This window comes from Neofelis nebulosa, chromosome 5, assembly GCF_028018385.1.
Source record: "Neofelis nebulosa isolate mNeoNeb1 chromosome 5, mNeoNeb1.pri, whole genome shotgun sequence".
In the NCBI taxonomy this organism is placed as follows: domain Eukaryota; kingdom Metazoa; phylum Chordata; class Mammalia; order Carnivora; family Felidae; genus Neofelis; species Neofelis nebulosa.
In genome coordinates, this window is record NC_080786.1 from 75,598,596 (window position 1) to 75,613,430 (window position 14,835).

Consider the following 14,835-nt stretch of genomic DNA (forward strand, 5'->3'; position numbering starts at 1 on the left):
CTTCCTCATATTTGTGAAACCTATTGAAATGTATAGTATAGAGTTCATTATGTCTCAGGTACTTTGCTAGGCACAGTAGGTACTAAAATGAAGAACAAGATAGACCCTGCCTTCAGTAATCTCACAGTCTAGTAATCCTTGCCTAATATTTTAGTTTTATAGGTTTATTATTTCATAAGAATCAAATATTTTCATTATCCATGAGTGTGAGTATTTAAGCAATCATGTAATTCTCAACATGAGCAGTATCACCCTTAAGGGGGTGAAGATCAGTTCTTAGGGGTGAAAAGAATTGTACTCTTTCATATAAAGCACAGATATATATACAGTACATAAATGGATATACAATATATCTGTGGTATTAAAACTTCATTGGAGGGGGCTATTATGAAAAAACATCTGAAAAGTATCATTGGTGGTGGTAAGAGGGTGCCAATAAAGTTTCAGAAACTGAGCTAAATATATTGCAATTACAGTTATCAAGGGCTTTTTTTTTTTTTTTTTTTTTTTTTATTTTTTTTTATTTATTTTTGGGACAGAGAGAGACAGAGTATGAACGGGGGAGGGGCAGAGAGAGAGGGAGACACAGAATCGGAAACAGGCTCCAGGCTCCGAGCCATCAGCCCAGAGCCTGACGCGGGGCTCGAACTCACGGACCGCGAGATCGTGACCTGGCTGAAGTCGGACGCTTAACCGACTGCGCCACCCAGGCGCCCCTATCAAGGGCTTTTTAAAGACAGATCCCTTAATTTCTTAGTCAACTACTTAAAAATGCATTTTTTTGACAATTAAGGTTTTTCCATGTATTTTGCATATTAGGTATATGTTGTTGGAGGCTATGATGGGCAAAACAGACTTAGCAGCGTGGAATGTTATGATTCCTTTTCAAATCGATGGACTGAAGTTGCTCCCCTTAAGGAAGCAGTGAGTTCTCCTGCCGTGACTAGTTGTGTAGGCAAATTGTTTGTGATTGGTGGAGGACCTGATGATAATACTTGTTCTGATAAGGTAAGCCATGTTGTCTTATAGAAATTACCAATGATGTATATAAGAAGAAAACTACATAAGGCTTGTCAAATAGAGAGCTAGGTCCCTTATTGTGAGGAACCTTTTAAAAATTGGTACTTTATCCTTTTGGAGGAAAACATTGAGTTTCAAGTTACTGAAGTGAAATCCTAATATATCTAACAATTTTCCGTAAAAAGCTTTATCTAATTTTTTTGAAATAAGACTAATTTCAGAGTTTGGACCTTAGACTAAATAAATTGTTTTAAACCTCTTAACTGCAGTAGTCTACAGAATCAAAAAATTATTCACACAAAACACAGTTGGGAAGTGAATTAGCAGAGTAGGTAAGATACAGTAGCTATGCTGCTTCCAACTGGGTCATCTTCTGCGTACTTTAAAAGTATTTTTTAGAACAAAAAGGAAGAAAGGAAACCTCTGTAACGTAAATGGAGGACAGCTCAAAGTTGCTGCAGTTCATTGGATTCCTGGGATAAAAGAACATGTGCCATCCTCACACCTCAGAAAATACTGTTTTTATTCTGGAAACAAATATCTAATACCTAATCCCTTTAGCAATTGTTTACTGAATTTTGTCAATCAATTCTTTTTTTTAATTGAATTGTAATATAATGTGGTCAAATGTTACATATGTAGAATTCAGTAATACAGAATTTGTGGTAATTCAAAGTACACTGAATTGAAATTTACTTGTGTTCTTTTGAAGAAATGACTTCCGGGGCGCCTGGGTGGCTCAGTCGGTTGAGTGCCGACTTCGGCTCAGGTCACGATCTCGCGGTCCGTGAGTTCGAGCCCCGCATCGGGCCCCTGTGCTGACAGCTCAGAGCCCGGAGCCTGTTTCAGATTCTGTGTCTCCCTCTCTCTGACCCTCCCCCATTCATGCTCTGTCTCTCTCTGTCTCAAAAATGAATAAAAACGTTAAAAAAAAAAAATTAAAAAAAAAAAAAGAAATGACTTCCTAAAAGTATAAAGAAATTGTATTTAAATGGAGGCATAGTTATCCTATAGGACACAAATTTTTTTAACCTATACTGTTAATTTTCTTTTTTTTTTAATGTTTATTTATTTATTTTGAGAGAGAAAAAGAGCCAGTTAGGAGCAGAGAGAGAGAGAGAGAGAGAGAGAGAGAGAGAGAGAATCCCAAGCAGGCTCCACAGTGTCAGTGCAGACCCCAACGTGGGGCTAGATCTCACAGACTGTGAGCCAAAACCAAGAGTTGGATGCTTAAGCAACTGAGCCACCCAGACACCCCAACTGTTAATTTTAACGGAAATAAGTAAAGAAACTTACCATGATAGCCTAGCCAGTCATCCTGGAAATAATCTCTGTGTGTGTTACTCTGTTCTGCTTGATAGTAATAAATTTGCATCTGAGAATTTTGTAATTCAGACATTTCCCTATCAAGCTAACCTTTCTTAATTCTGTGAACTAACGTGAATTAATTAATGTAAATTAATTAATAGGATTTGATTTTTAATCATGTTTCTATGTATCGGTAGACTTTTTTATTAAGTAAATTTGCATTGTTGTTTAGAAGTTTTAATTAAATATTTCTATACACTACTAGGTTCAATCTTATGATCCAGAAACCAATTCTTGGCTACTTCGTGCAGCTATCCCAATTGCCAAGCGGTGTATAACAGCCGTATCCTTAAACAACCTGATATATGTTGCTGGTGGGCTGACCAAGGCAATATACTGTTATGATCCAGTTGAAGATTACTGGATGCATGTACAGAATACATTCAGCCGACAGGTAATAATGTAAAACAGTCCAAAAGAAAAATCAACCAACGAGGGACCAAGTACATGGCCATTATAAATATACTGTAATTTCACTGTTAATATATTTCATGTGTGCTTGAATTATTTCATAACTTTTAAAACTCCACATTAAGCATATAGTATGACGTTTTGAACTCCTTCCAGAGAATTGTTTTATTGAAATAGCTTAATTTTTACCATCCCATGGTGAAGCAGCTGTTGTACTTGAGCTGGTGACTTTTTTCCCTTGACCTTTTTCAGAATCTACTCTAGTCCTTATCCCTATCTCTTAGGTATTTTGAAGAAAACAAATGTTCCCAAACTGGTTTCTTTCCTTCTGTGGCTTTTATCATAAAAGAAATGGCTGTGCTCAGGTCTCCTTCCTCCTATCTGTACTCCTACTCCACCTCTACCCTCTGCCTCCCCAAAAGCCTTCTCTCGGCCTTTGATTCATGGCTCCAACCTCCCTCTTTCTACCACCAAAATGCTTGATGGTTCTGATGCTGGAAGTCTAGCTCTACCTATACCACTCTAAAGTGTTATACTGCCAGAGGTCATTACTAATAATCTCAGTTTCATTCATATACTCTTACTTTTTCTATCCAACCCTTAAATATAAGTTTTCCTTGAGCCTCTTTCCCCCTCCCTCTTCCCAGTTTCTACTCTGTTCCTGAGTGATCACATTTATTGCCCAGTACTGATACACTTCAAGTCTTTATCATCATTAAAACCTCTCTCTTGTGCTCCAGACTCAAATTTCCAACTGCCTATTTGATATTTTTTGTGATGTCCTATGACTTCAAACTTAAACCAGAATTCATCATCTTCCCCAACCCTACTTTTTCTGTTTCCAGGCAACCTAGTGAATAAAAGAATTGTTTCTTCCTTACTCACACTCACAGCACATGTGGCACCAGATATGTGCCACACCAACCAATTCTCCATCTCCAGCTGAGTGTCTTACAATTCAATTCAGTTCTAACACTATCTACCTGGAGTTAGAGTCAGATTCTGCAAGTTAAGAGCTCAGTCCCCAAGACTGCCACTGCCTCAGACGCCAACCACTAGCTCCAGCTTGTCCCCAGTACTTTTGACACACTGACTATAAATTAACATTCCCATAACCCCTCCTTGGGTTCGGTAATTTGTAAGAACAGCTTGCAGAACTCAGGGAAACACTTGTGTTTATTTGGTTTTTTGTATATTAAAGGATATTATAAATGATACAGATGAACAGCCAGATGAAGAAGCACATAGGGTAAGGTCCAGAAGGGTCCAAAGCACACAGGAGCTTCTGTTCTGGGGTTGAGGTGCACCCTTCCCCAATCCAGAAACTGTTCGAATCTTATACTTTGGGAATTTTTGTGGAGGCTTCATTATATAATTATTAATTTAATTTCTAGCCCCTGTCCCCTCTCCAGAGAACAGGGAATGGGGATGAAAGTTTCAAGATTCTAATTATGGCATGATCTTTTTGGTGACCAGTCCCCATCCAGGAACCAGCCAATAGTCACCTCATTAAAACAAAAGACATTCCTATCACTCAGGAAATTCCAAGGGATTTAGGAGCTCTGTGACAGGAACTGGAGGCAGAGACTAATATATATTTTTCTACTGTTTCACACCGAGACTTATCTCTTAGATTTTCCTCCACTTTCTCCTAAATTGAATCAATCCAACATATCGGTTCTGTGTCCCCAGAGTTTTTCCTATTCTTTTCCATTCCTGTGGTTCCTGCTTTTGTTCAAGTTCTTATTAGTTCTTCCCTCAACAAAAACAGTAATATTCTAATTAGCGTTTAATGTCTTCTTTAACCCATTTTGCCACCCATTATTTCCCAACGAATCCTATTATATTCCTCCTCTGATTGGAAACATACTGAATAAAATCCAAAAGTTTTCCCACTTCATTCTAGACCTTCTGTTGTCTGAGCCCTGCTTGCCTTTTTAGCTTCACTTTCTGCAACTTTATCACAATTACATTAAGTATCTGTTAACTTGCATTTGCAATATAGACCATACATGTTCTTGCCTTGGTTCATGCTATCCTCTTAGGCTCTAATGCCTTTTCTACCTTCTCTACTTGTTTTGTTTTGTTTTGTTTTGTTTTAATTTTTTAACGTTTATTTATTTTTGAGGCAGAGAGAGACAGAGCATGAACGGGGGAGGGTCAGAGAGACAGGGAGACACGGAATCTGAAACAGGCCCCAGGCTCTGAGCTGTCAGCACAGAGCCCGACGCGGGGCTCGAACTCACAGACTGTGAGATCATGACCCGAGCTGAAGTCGGACGCTCAACCAGCTGAGCCACCCAGGCGCCCCTCCACCTTCTCTACTTGTAACACTACTCTTCTTTCAGGGACCACTTCATGTTACAACAAACTGAAGTTTCCCTGTTCAGAATTAATCTGATCTGATCTGTCACTGCACTTATACCTCTATTATGGCAGTCATATATTCTGTTATGAGTATCAATGTTTATTTCTGTACCGGAATTCCATCTTCTTAAGAATACTGTTTTTTCTCTTTCCCAATGTATCTTGTATTAATTGGTGCTCAGTAAATATTTACTGAATAAGTAAAAAATGAGACAGTGAAGTAACAAAGGACCTAATTTTAAGAGTCTTAAATGTAATATCCCTAACAGATATAGACTATAAATATAATGAATAGGGATTGAGTATAACACCATTTTTCTTAAGTTGTTGACATTGAGGTATAGTCTCTAATTAGTAATGTATTCAAAATAACATTGCCTCAACTGATGAAAGGGACATAATAGTATCTTAAGCTTCATGGTACAGAGGTAATATAATCTTCTATCATTCTTGTATCACATTTAAGTAAAATGAATCACATTTCTCTAGCTCAGTGGCCTCTACTGGAAAGGACAATCTCCAGTTCTGTGGAAGTAAGAGTGTGCCTTACCATATAAGAACCCATATTATGGTCATATTCACCTGTGTGACAAGTGTTTACACTTATTTCTAAAATTTTTTAAAAACTTTTTTTATGTTTATTTATTTGGGGGGGGAGGGGGGTGGGCAGAGAGTGAGAGGGAGACACAGAATCCAAAACAGGCTCCAGGCTGCGAGCTGTCAGCACAGAGCCTGACATGGGGCTCGAACCTACAACCACGAGATCGTGACCTGAGCCAAAGTCAGACACTTAACCGACTGAGCCACTCACGTGCCCCTAAATTTTTTTTTTTTTTAAGTAAACTCTACCCCCAATGTGGGACTTGAATTCATGATCCTGAGATCAAGAGTCACATGCTCTACCAACTGAGCCAAGTAGATGCCCTAATTTGTAAATGTTTTAATCAAAGCTAATATTTATTGGCTTATTAAGTGAATATTTTAAAGTATAATGCATTTTCACCAAGAACTGTTCATTCAGAACTTAGCTATATCATATAAAATGATAACAACTTAGGAAGATAATTGCCAACATCTAGTATAATGCAGGACATACAATGAATATGTTTTTAACTACATGATTGAGATAAAACTATGAAAAAACAACGGGACAAACATGGCACATTTTTTCTAATTAATGAATAATCTGACTTCGGAAATTTCAAAGAAGAAACATTTAGATAAGAAGTGTATTAAATCTATTATGACAAAGACAAATCATTGAAGTCCAAATCAAGTGTTCTATATCAAATCTCTTGAAGCAAAAAATAATGATATTTCTGGGATTATTTTTTCTCCTCAGTCCATTCTTACTACCAGTACTTCTAAGTGTATATTTGTAAACATTATTAATAGGTAATTTTTGAACCATCTGTTTGCCTACCCTTTTGACGCTAATCAGTGAAAAAGGAAAAATCAGCTGTAATTTCATGTTAGACAGTTATTTGAGTCAGACTAGTTTTTTAAATGCTTAGAATATTAAGTAGCAAAAAAGCTAAAAAAAAAAAAAATGAGCTCTTTGTTTTGCAGACCTAAGGGACCTAATGCAACCTTTTTCTCTTTCTGTTCCTTACTATTTCCGTGCCTCTTGACTCTGCATGATTCCTAAAAGCTACAAGTTGCTATTTTAAACATATTTTGCTTTTTAACTCTTGTCAAGAACATCCTTTGAAAAATTGTGGAATTTTTTTTAGGTCAATGATATTTGTTTTTTAGAGTAATTATGTTATTGACAGAAAAGAGTAAAATTTAGCTAAGAATCCCATTATGTGCAAGGTTAAAATATTATTTCGGAAATTTCTATGTGCCAGCCAAAGTCCTAATAACAGTGCTTTGTTAATTTGTTTATAACTCTTTCTCTCATTCATTCATTCAACTTGGGGGTAATCCTATATGAGGATTAATGTTCCTACTCCTTGGTCATGTAATAGCCACTTTCTACAATAAGAGAGCTTCCTGTAATAGGAGAAGCAAGCCATCTTCTTCAAAACTATTTTTGTTCAGCTACTGTTAAATTAAAACCCTTCTCTCTGTCCACTTAGCCCCCACTCCACCTCCCACATCTTGGCCCCAACCAATAACATATCTTAACATTTCATTCATGCAAAATTATCTGGCACTCATACATAGAGCAGGAGTTGGGCAAAAGGGAGCTTATTTGATGTGTCCTTTCTTTTTGGTCTGTTAAAGCAGGTCTTATTTTTCAGTTTGCTACTAAATCCCTTACCTTCAAGAATTAATTTTTTTTTTTTGTATTTGGTTGAACAGGAAAACTGTGGTATGTCTGTGTGTAATGGTAAAATATATATCCTGGGTGGAAGACGGGAAAATGGAGAAGCCACAGACACTATTCTCTGTTATGATCCTGCAACAAGTATCATCACAGGGGTAGCTGCAATGCCCAGGCCAGTGTCCTATCATGGCTGTGTGACTATTCATAGATACAATGAAAAATGCTTTAAGCTCTAAAGCCGGGATACCTCACCCAAGAAGCCACACCAATCCAAGATGAGAGGTTTGAAAAACTCCAGAGTGGGAACTTGACATATCTCCTTTGTGCCATGTACGCAAAAAAAGTAAAGATAATAATTGTGGTGCCTTTCCCCCCAAAATAACCTTGCAAACTGTAATAAAGCCTTACCTGTAATTGGGAAAAAAATTTTGTTGTTTTTGAAAGTAATAGTGGTTATTGCTTGGGTTTTGAGAGTGTACCTTTGTAAGTATTTGTAAGAAACTTATGTGGAGTCAGAAATAATGTCTGCCTGAATAACTTTTAGAAATTTGTGAATGGTTTCTTCATTTATGTATGTTTATCTGCAAGCCTATATATTCTTTGTCATATTATGTATAGAAAACTGCATGACTTAGGCTTCGTTTAGGTTGGATCACATAATGCTTAGAATGCTTAGAATGCATTCTAAGAGGGGAAATCAGTTTCAAAAATCTTTTTCACTAAAGATATATCCAACCTGATTAATTTTATTGAAAGTTTTTTCAGTAATTGATAAAAATGTAGTAACAATTTGAGTATCATAAAGTACTGAATTATCATGACTTACTTCTTAGAATTGTTGTCTTGTATTAAACATATTTTTGGAAGAACATTGGGTAGGAGATAGAAATGCAAATGCCCCTAAAATGGGGATTAAAATTATAGGTTTATTCCTAAGAAAAAAATTATATAAGACCATTGAAGGGGAAAATGACCACTGTGGCTCTCAAAGTATTTATGTATCATCTCCAAATCCTCTAAGGAAGCACCTTTTCTTGAACCCGGCAAAAGAGTTGAAATCCACATTGCAAGATTATTTTGTAGAAAATGGGGACAAATTTTCTCCCTAGCCCAGTAGGGTTTGACTTCATTAGTATGGTGCTTTGGGTGAGGTCCTCTTCCCTGGTTATCCTCCTTTCCTGTGAACAGGTAAAAATCTTGGAGTCTCCACTGTTAAGTTGCCTTTGAAGGATAAAGCAGGGACCACCTATCAGTGGGTCCATTTTTCTTTTAAAATTAGCTATCCAAAAAACTAGCAGCATTATTTGCAGTTTAAGATAAATCTTTCATTTGGTACCCATTGTGGAAAATACTGGTCAACATTCTCAAGCTTCTATACAACAAACAAGTTGCCTTTGTCTAGATTTTTCAACTCCAGTTTATAAGCTTACTAGTTTTCAGAAAGGAATGTAAAATTTTTTTCTAAGGCAAATGGAATGGCAGGAACTGTAGCAAAGTGATTAGTGTTATTCCTGGGTAAACAGATATAATTTACAACATTTGAGGGACGTTCCAGGGATGTTTCAGGTAGCCTGCTGGATTTCAACTTCCCAGGCACTATTGTCGTCTCACATCATAATTATATACTCCTGTCACAGGAGAGATGATGCAAATATGTGACTATAGTGTCACCAGATTTCTATGAAAACCAAGTTAGTAATCGAAAACCTAACATTGATAAACCACTTTTGTTTTCTCATCTTAGAATGATACAGAGATTTCTAATAAATCATACGGCACCAACTTCAATGCTTAGCTGGAATCTGAATTCTGAGAAAAGCTCTAAAGATCTTACAAATTTCTAGGAAATTTTAATTTTTCAAATTATAATTTGAAATGATATGTACCTTTTTGAGGTAATTATCAGAGCAATTCAGAAAACAATTTTCTATCATTTTAGTTGAAAGACAATTGTACATATAATTGGGACACTTGTTTGAATTTTAGAATAAACATCTACTTCTGCAATATACCTTTTGTAGATAATGGAAATTATTTAGTTCAGAAATTCTTTGCAGTAGATGAGATAATGTATGAGAAAAGTGTTTTGTAAATGCTAAGGATTATACAAATGATACTTGTTATTTTCATGTGTATTTGTTAGGTTGTGCCCATAATACAGACACTTCACACACACAAAAAAATCTTCTCAAGATAACTTGTATCCATAGTACTTTTGTCTATTGTAAAAGTGTTAACTATTTACTTGTATTTCATCTTACATTTATTTTTAATATCCATGTGTTTATTGTACTAAATTTGAAATGAAATTCTAGAAAACAATTTTGTTTAAACATAGACTTCATACCAATATCATTTAATTTTTCTACATGATTTAGAACTAAGTAGGCCACCAAGAACTTAGCTTGGATCCTATGAAATTAACAATTTTTGAAATTACCCAACTGATATTTCAATATCCTTTAACTATTTATCTTTCTTTAGTGATTATTGATAAATAATGGTGTTCGCATTGATAAAAAAGAATTTTAGGGTATAATTAGTATATCAAAATATCAAAAGGGATTCATAAACCAAATTGTGACAGATTATATTCATAGTGTCATCACATAGTTGACAGGCTTTCTTTTGATAGGAGATGTTCACATAAGCTTTGGGTTAGTATGTATGTATATACATGTGTATATAGATAGATAGTACGGTTATGTACACACATATATACAAACACCAAGAAATTGATCGGTTTGTGATGATCAGAAGGAAGCACATAAAGTAAAAATTGGTTGACCTTATTAAATTCAATTCCAGAAGATTTTTTTTTATTTGGGCATTTCTATCATTCTTTTTTACATTTGAAAGTACATGATGAGGAGCACCTGGCTGGCTCAGTCAGTAGAGCATGCAACTCTTGATCTTGGGGTTGTGAGTTCAAGCCCCACATTGGGTGTAGATATTACTTAAAAGAGTTTGAAAGTACATGATGAGTGTTAGTGTAATAAATCGCATACAGTCAGAATCTGTATAATACATAAAGTTTCACAAGATCAGAAAACAAATTGGAGGTAGAGACGAGTTTGCTAAACCCAGCTGTGATACCTCAGTGGGAAAAGGAATTCAAGTGTATGTTTGTGGATCAACAGGAAAGTATAGTTGTTTTTTGTTCATGAACATGTGTTTTCCTATGTATGAGTGAGCTATAAAGTGGTCTAATTTTTACAACAGAAGACCTTCTTTTTCTACTTTAATCTTCCCACTGACTACTGCACAGGTATGAAATAGTAGCTTATTGAATTTTCAGTAACCTTTTTTTCCCCCTAGATGACTGAAATATAGATATTTACTCCATTTAAACCAGGTGTTAAGGAAAAAAATGATGTAAATACTCAGGGAGGGTATTAACTTGTCATTTTTGCCTATTTGGTGTGTTTAAAATGCCATAACTAAATAACCTTCAGTTCATGATTCTAGAGTAAATTTAATTTGGTTAAGGGGCTTCACACAGGCGGTGGTTGAACATTCATTCTTTTATATTTAGAAAGATGAAAATGTTTTGTGGACTGATACATTTTCTCTTAGTGAATATGAATTGTTTATGTATCTCTACTGTCATACACCCTTTTGAAACTCAGGAAAGACAAAGGTTCAATTATACTACTTTTGTCAATATGCAAACCAGGTGTGTGTGTTTCTTTTCCCTGTTGTCTGGATATGGCAAATAGATTTTTTTTTTTTTTTAAAGAATTGCTGTGAGAACCCATACATGAAAAGAGAGGGGTTAAATAGTTGTGTGTGCCTTTTGTGTCTTGAGATTTGTATGTGGAAAAGACATCTCCAGACTGTATTTTCAAAGAGAAGAGATAACTATTTATGTGGTGCCAAGTGTTAAGATAGTGTCTCTTAAAGGCTTCCTGTGGAAGCCTTTATTTTACTAAACTCAAGACACCAGTTAACCTCAACATGATTTTGGCCTTATTAGAATTTCTTGTGCATTATTTTGAAAGGCAGGTTTACATCACCTCACCCCATCATTCTTTGTAGTTAAATAAATAAATTCACCGTATCAAGTAACCAGAAGGAGGGCAATTTGGTGGCCTTTTAAAAGGTTAGGCCTTTTAAAAGTATAGGGAGCTATACTTATTGTCACATCTAATGCTAGACACCAGAAACCATTGAGCCAGAGTGTGAATTGATGATTCCAGAGACATTTTCAACATACTTCAGACATTTTTTAATGTTTTTATGAATGTTTTACATTTGTGTGATGGCCTTAGATATTAAATTTACTTAGTGCTAAAGATCATCATAAATAATTTTTTTAAAAACAGCAGTAGTCATAACTTATTTTATATATTGTTCCAAAGAAAAGAATTTGTTTTAATGTTTTCAAAATAACTGCATCTGAATTTGTTTATGTGCCTTAAGTTCTCTAGTGATATTTCAGTTTTGGTTGGTTTTTTTTTTTTTTTTTTTTTTTTTTTTCATTCTAAACAAAGCTTACCTTCAGTGAGTTTCATATCTGTTTCCTACAGAGTAAATAAACTTCCCTTCTTCTTAAATTTTTTAATGAGCACCATGTGGTTGCTTGGCAGAATGAGAATGTTAAGAAATGTTGAGTGTTTGGAGTTTTATTATATTTGGGAGTATTGTTTGTTTTTGTTACCAAGGTGCTTTCTAAGATATTCAGACAAACATCTAACACTGATTAAAACTTTGTAAAATGTCATTTATGATATCTACATCTAATGTCAAAAATGTAAACACACTTATTTTTGTTCCATTCTTATGTACTTTTTTTTTCCTCCTACAGGCTTTTTCTTTTATCTTTCTTGGAAAAGTTCTTATTCTTCCTTTCCCCATCATCCCTCCCCATAGTTTCTTTATTTAAATCTTTGAGAATTTCTGGAGCTAAGACAACACAATTATAGAGTTGAAAAAAAGCATAATATGCTTTCCAACTTGTACAGACCTATGGCAGCCAAATGTCATTCACTTTTAGTGAGAGGCTCCAGAATCTCCACAGTGAAAACAAAAATGCTTTGTACTTCTTTGTTCTCAATTCAGTTGTAGCACATTAATTCGTGTATGTCTTGTTTAAATATACTTTGTGCATAGTTTCTTTAATTTTTTAAAAGTTGTATCTAATAAAATGTCTTTTAACCATTATTATTTGACTATACAGTTGTATTAAATTTTGTTTACCAAAAAATTGTTGTTTTGTTTTATTTTTAAATATTTATTTATTTTTACGTTCTTTTATTTATTTATTTTAATATGAAATTTATTGTCAAATTGGTTTCCATACAACACCCAGTGCTCACCCCAACAGGTGTCCTCCTCAATGCCCATCAATATTTATTTTGAGAGAGACAGCCTGTGCACATGCTCACGTGAGAACACAAGTGGGGAAGGGGCAGAGAGAGAGAGGAAGAGAGAAAATCCCAAGCAGGCTCCACCCTATCAGGGCAGAGCTCATCTCGGTGCTTGATCTAACGAACTGTGAGATCGTGACCTGAGCCAAAATCAAGAGATGGACATTTAACCGACCAAAGCCATCCAGGTGCCCCATTGTTTTATTTTAAGTACATCCAAATGCTTGTGCAAAAAAAGAAGGAATGGAGGAAATTTCATATTAATATATGTGAGTGTTTACTGGTATGTCCATAAGGTAACTAGAAAGGTAAACTAAAAACATTGGTGTATATGAGGAAAGGAAATGGTGGCTAACGAACAAGTAAAAAGGAAATGCCACCGCATACTCCTAATCATACGTAATGTATAAATAGGCATATAATCGATGTTTTAGTCTGAACTACATGGAAGTCACCTATCCAAAAAAATTTTTAATTACCAGAAAAGTTATTTATAACATGTACACTCTATAGTGTTTTTTGAGTAGGCTCTCAGAAGTACCCCTGTAGTAATATGAAGAGTAAAGGACTTAAGAAATTTTCTTTCAGGTGTCAGGGAGAGGGCATATTATTTACTGGAGATGCAATGTCTGATTTTACATTAACAAGGTAAAATTTTGAAAAGATATATGTTACAGAAGTATATGCAAGGCTTAGCTTTTTATGCTTAGATTTTAAATTGTGCCATCAAAAGAAAATGGCAAGTTAGAGTGCTACTTAAATAATAAATGTTAAAGCTGTTTTCTTTGACCCAATTCCTTTGTATCCACACCTGGAAAGTGCATGGGCTTCATCAGACCTAATTCCAACCAGTGCTCTATACCATAAAGCTATTTAATCTCTGAACCATACTTTCCCATGTTTAGGAAAGGTCATGCTACTCACCTCACGGGCTTATTGTGAGGAGATGAGCTACTGGGATGTGTGTCCAAGGGTGAACAGTTCTGGCACAGAAGAAAAGAACATAAATGTTGGTTCCTTTTCCATGCAGCTATTTCAGGACAAAAATGCAATATGAAAAGCAGAGAAGGGGGTGAGAAAATTAAAAGTATTTGTTAGCTTATAATTGGAAAATCACGGACAATGGGTAAAGAACAGAAGCCCCTTGTACTTTCAATTTTCTCTTTAAAAAATTCACCTGCACTCTTAGAGCACCTGGCTGGCTCAGTTCGTAGAGCGTATGACTCTTAATATCAGGGTCATGAATTTAAGCCCCACTTTGAATGTAGAGATTACTTAAAAAATCACCTGCACTCACAATGGAATGGGGAAAAATGATTTAAACCTGCCTTCTCTGCTATTCACTATTAATGGAGATTTAGAATATCAAAAGGCATGGTTTTCCTCTTAATTTTGTTGGGATCTTTTTAATTTATTTTTTATTTTGTTTTATTTTATAATTTTTTGACATCTCTGGGGGACGTTGCTGGCTAGGGAGAGACTGTTCTTCCTAGAACTAGCTAATTCCTGGAAACAGTAACCAACTTGTCGGTGAGCCTACCTTTCATATATCATCCATGCCCCCAACTACCTCCTTTAACTCACACACCAAGCCAATATTTCCCCTGCCCTGAGTCACCCTAGGGCCAGGTACCAGACACTGAGAACAGCTCCTCTGTCCCAAAGCTTGCTGTAATTATTCAAACTAGCCAATCCTAAACTGTATACCCTGCCCTGCCTTGACTTGACTTTCTCACAGAAAAGCCAGGAAAGGCTTTAGACTATGCTCTCCCCTTATTTCTTTCTGCCTCCTGACACTGGTGCTTCTTCCCCTGTGGCCCTGAGTGACATACTGTGCTTCTTGTTTCTAGAGGAACTGTGACTAACATTCAACTTTTATTTCAATAGTATTAACCTCTCTGTATTGTCACCCAGTCACCTTTATAAATTAAGACTCACAAATCACTTATGCTCAGCACAGAAGGGACTTATGTTTTAGTGAGTAAAATGGAAGAAGAAGAAAAGAGGATTTAAAAAGATCCTATTTAT

General features: G+C 35.5%; 1 protein-coding gene across 4 annotated transcripts in view; it reads left to right on the plus strand.

Moving 5' to 3' along the window:
* The window catches only part of KLHL24 (kelch like family member 24), a 44,694-nt gene extending 32,093 nt beyond the window's left edge, over nt 1–12,601 (plus strand). For all 4 annotated transcript variants that reach the window (XM_058730634.1, XM_058730636.1, XM_058730635.1 and 1 more), the window contains 3 exons: nt 820–1,008; nt 2,594–2,782; nt 7,474–12,601. In XM_058730634.1, coding sequence (XP_058586617.1) covers nt 820–1,008; nt 2,594–2,782; nt 7,474–7,674 — 579 coding nt within the window. In that variant the 3' untranslated portion in view covers nt 7,675–12,601. The remainder of the gene's footprint in view (nt 1–819; nt 1,009–2,593; nt 2,783–7,473) is intronic.
* The last annotated feature ends 2,234 nt before the right edge of the window (nt 12,602–14,835 follow it).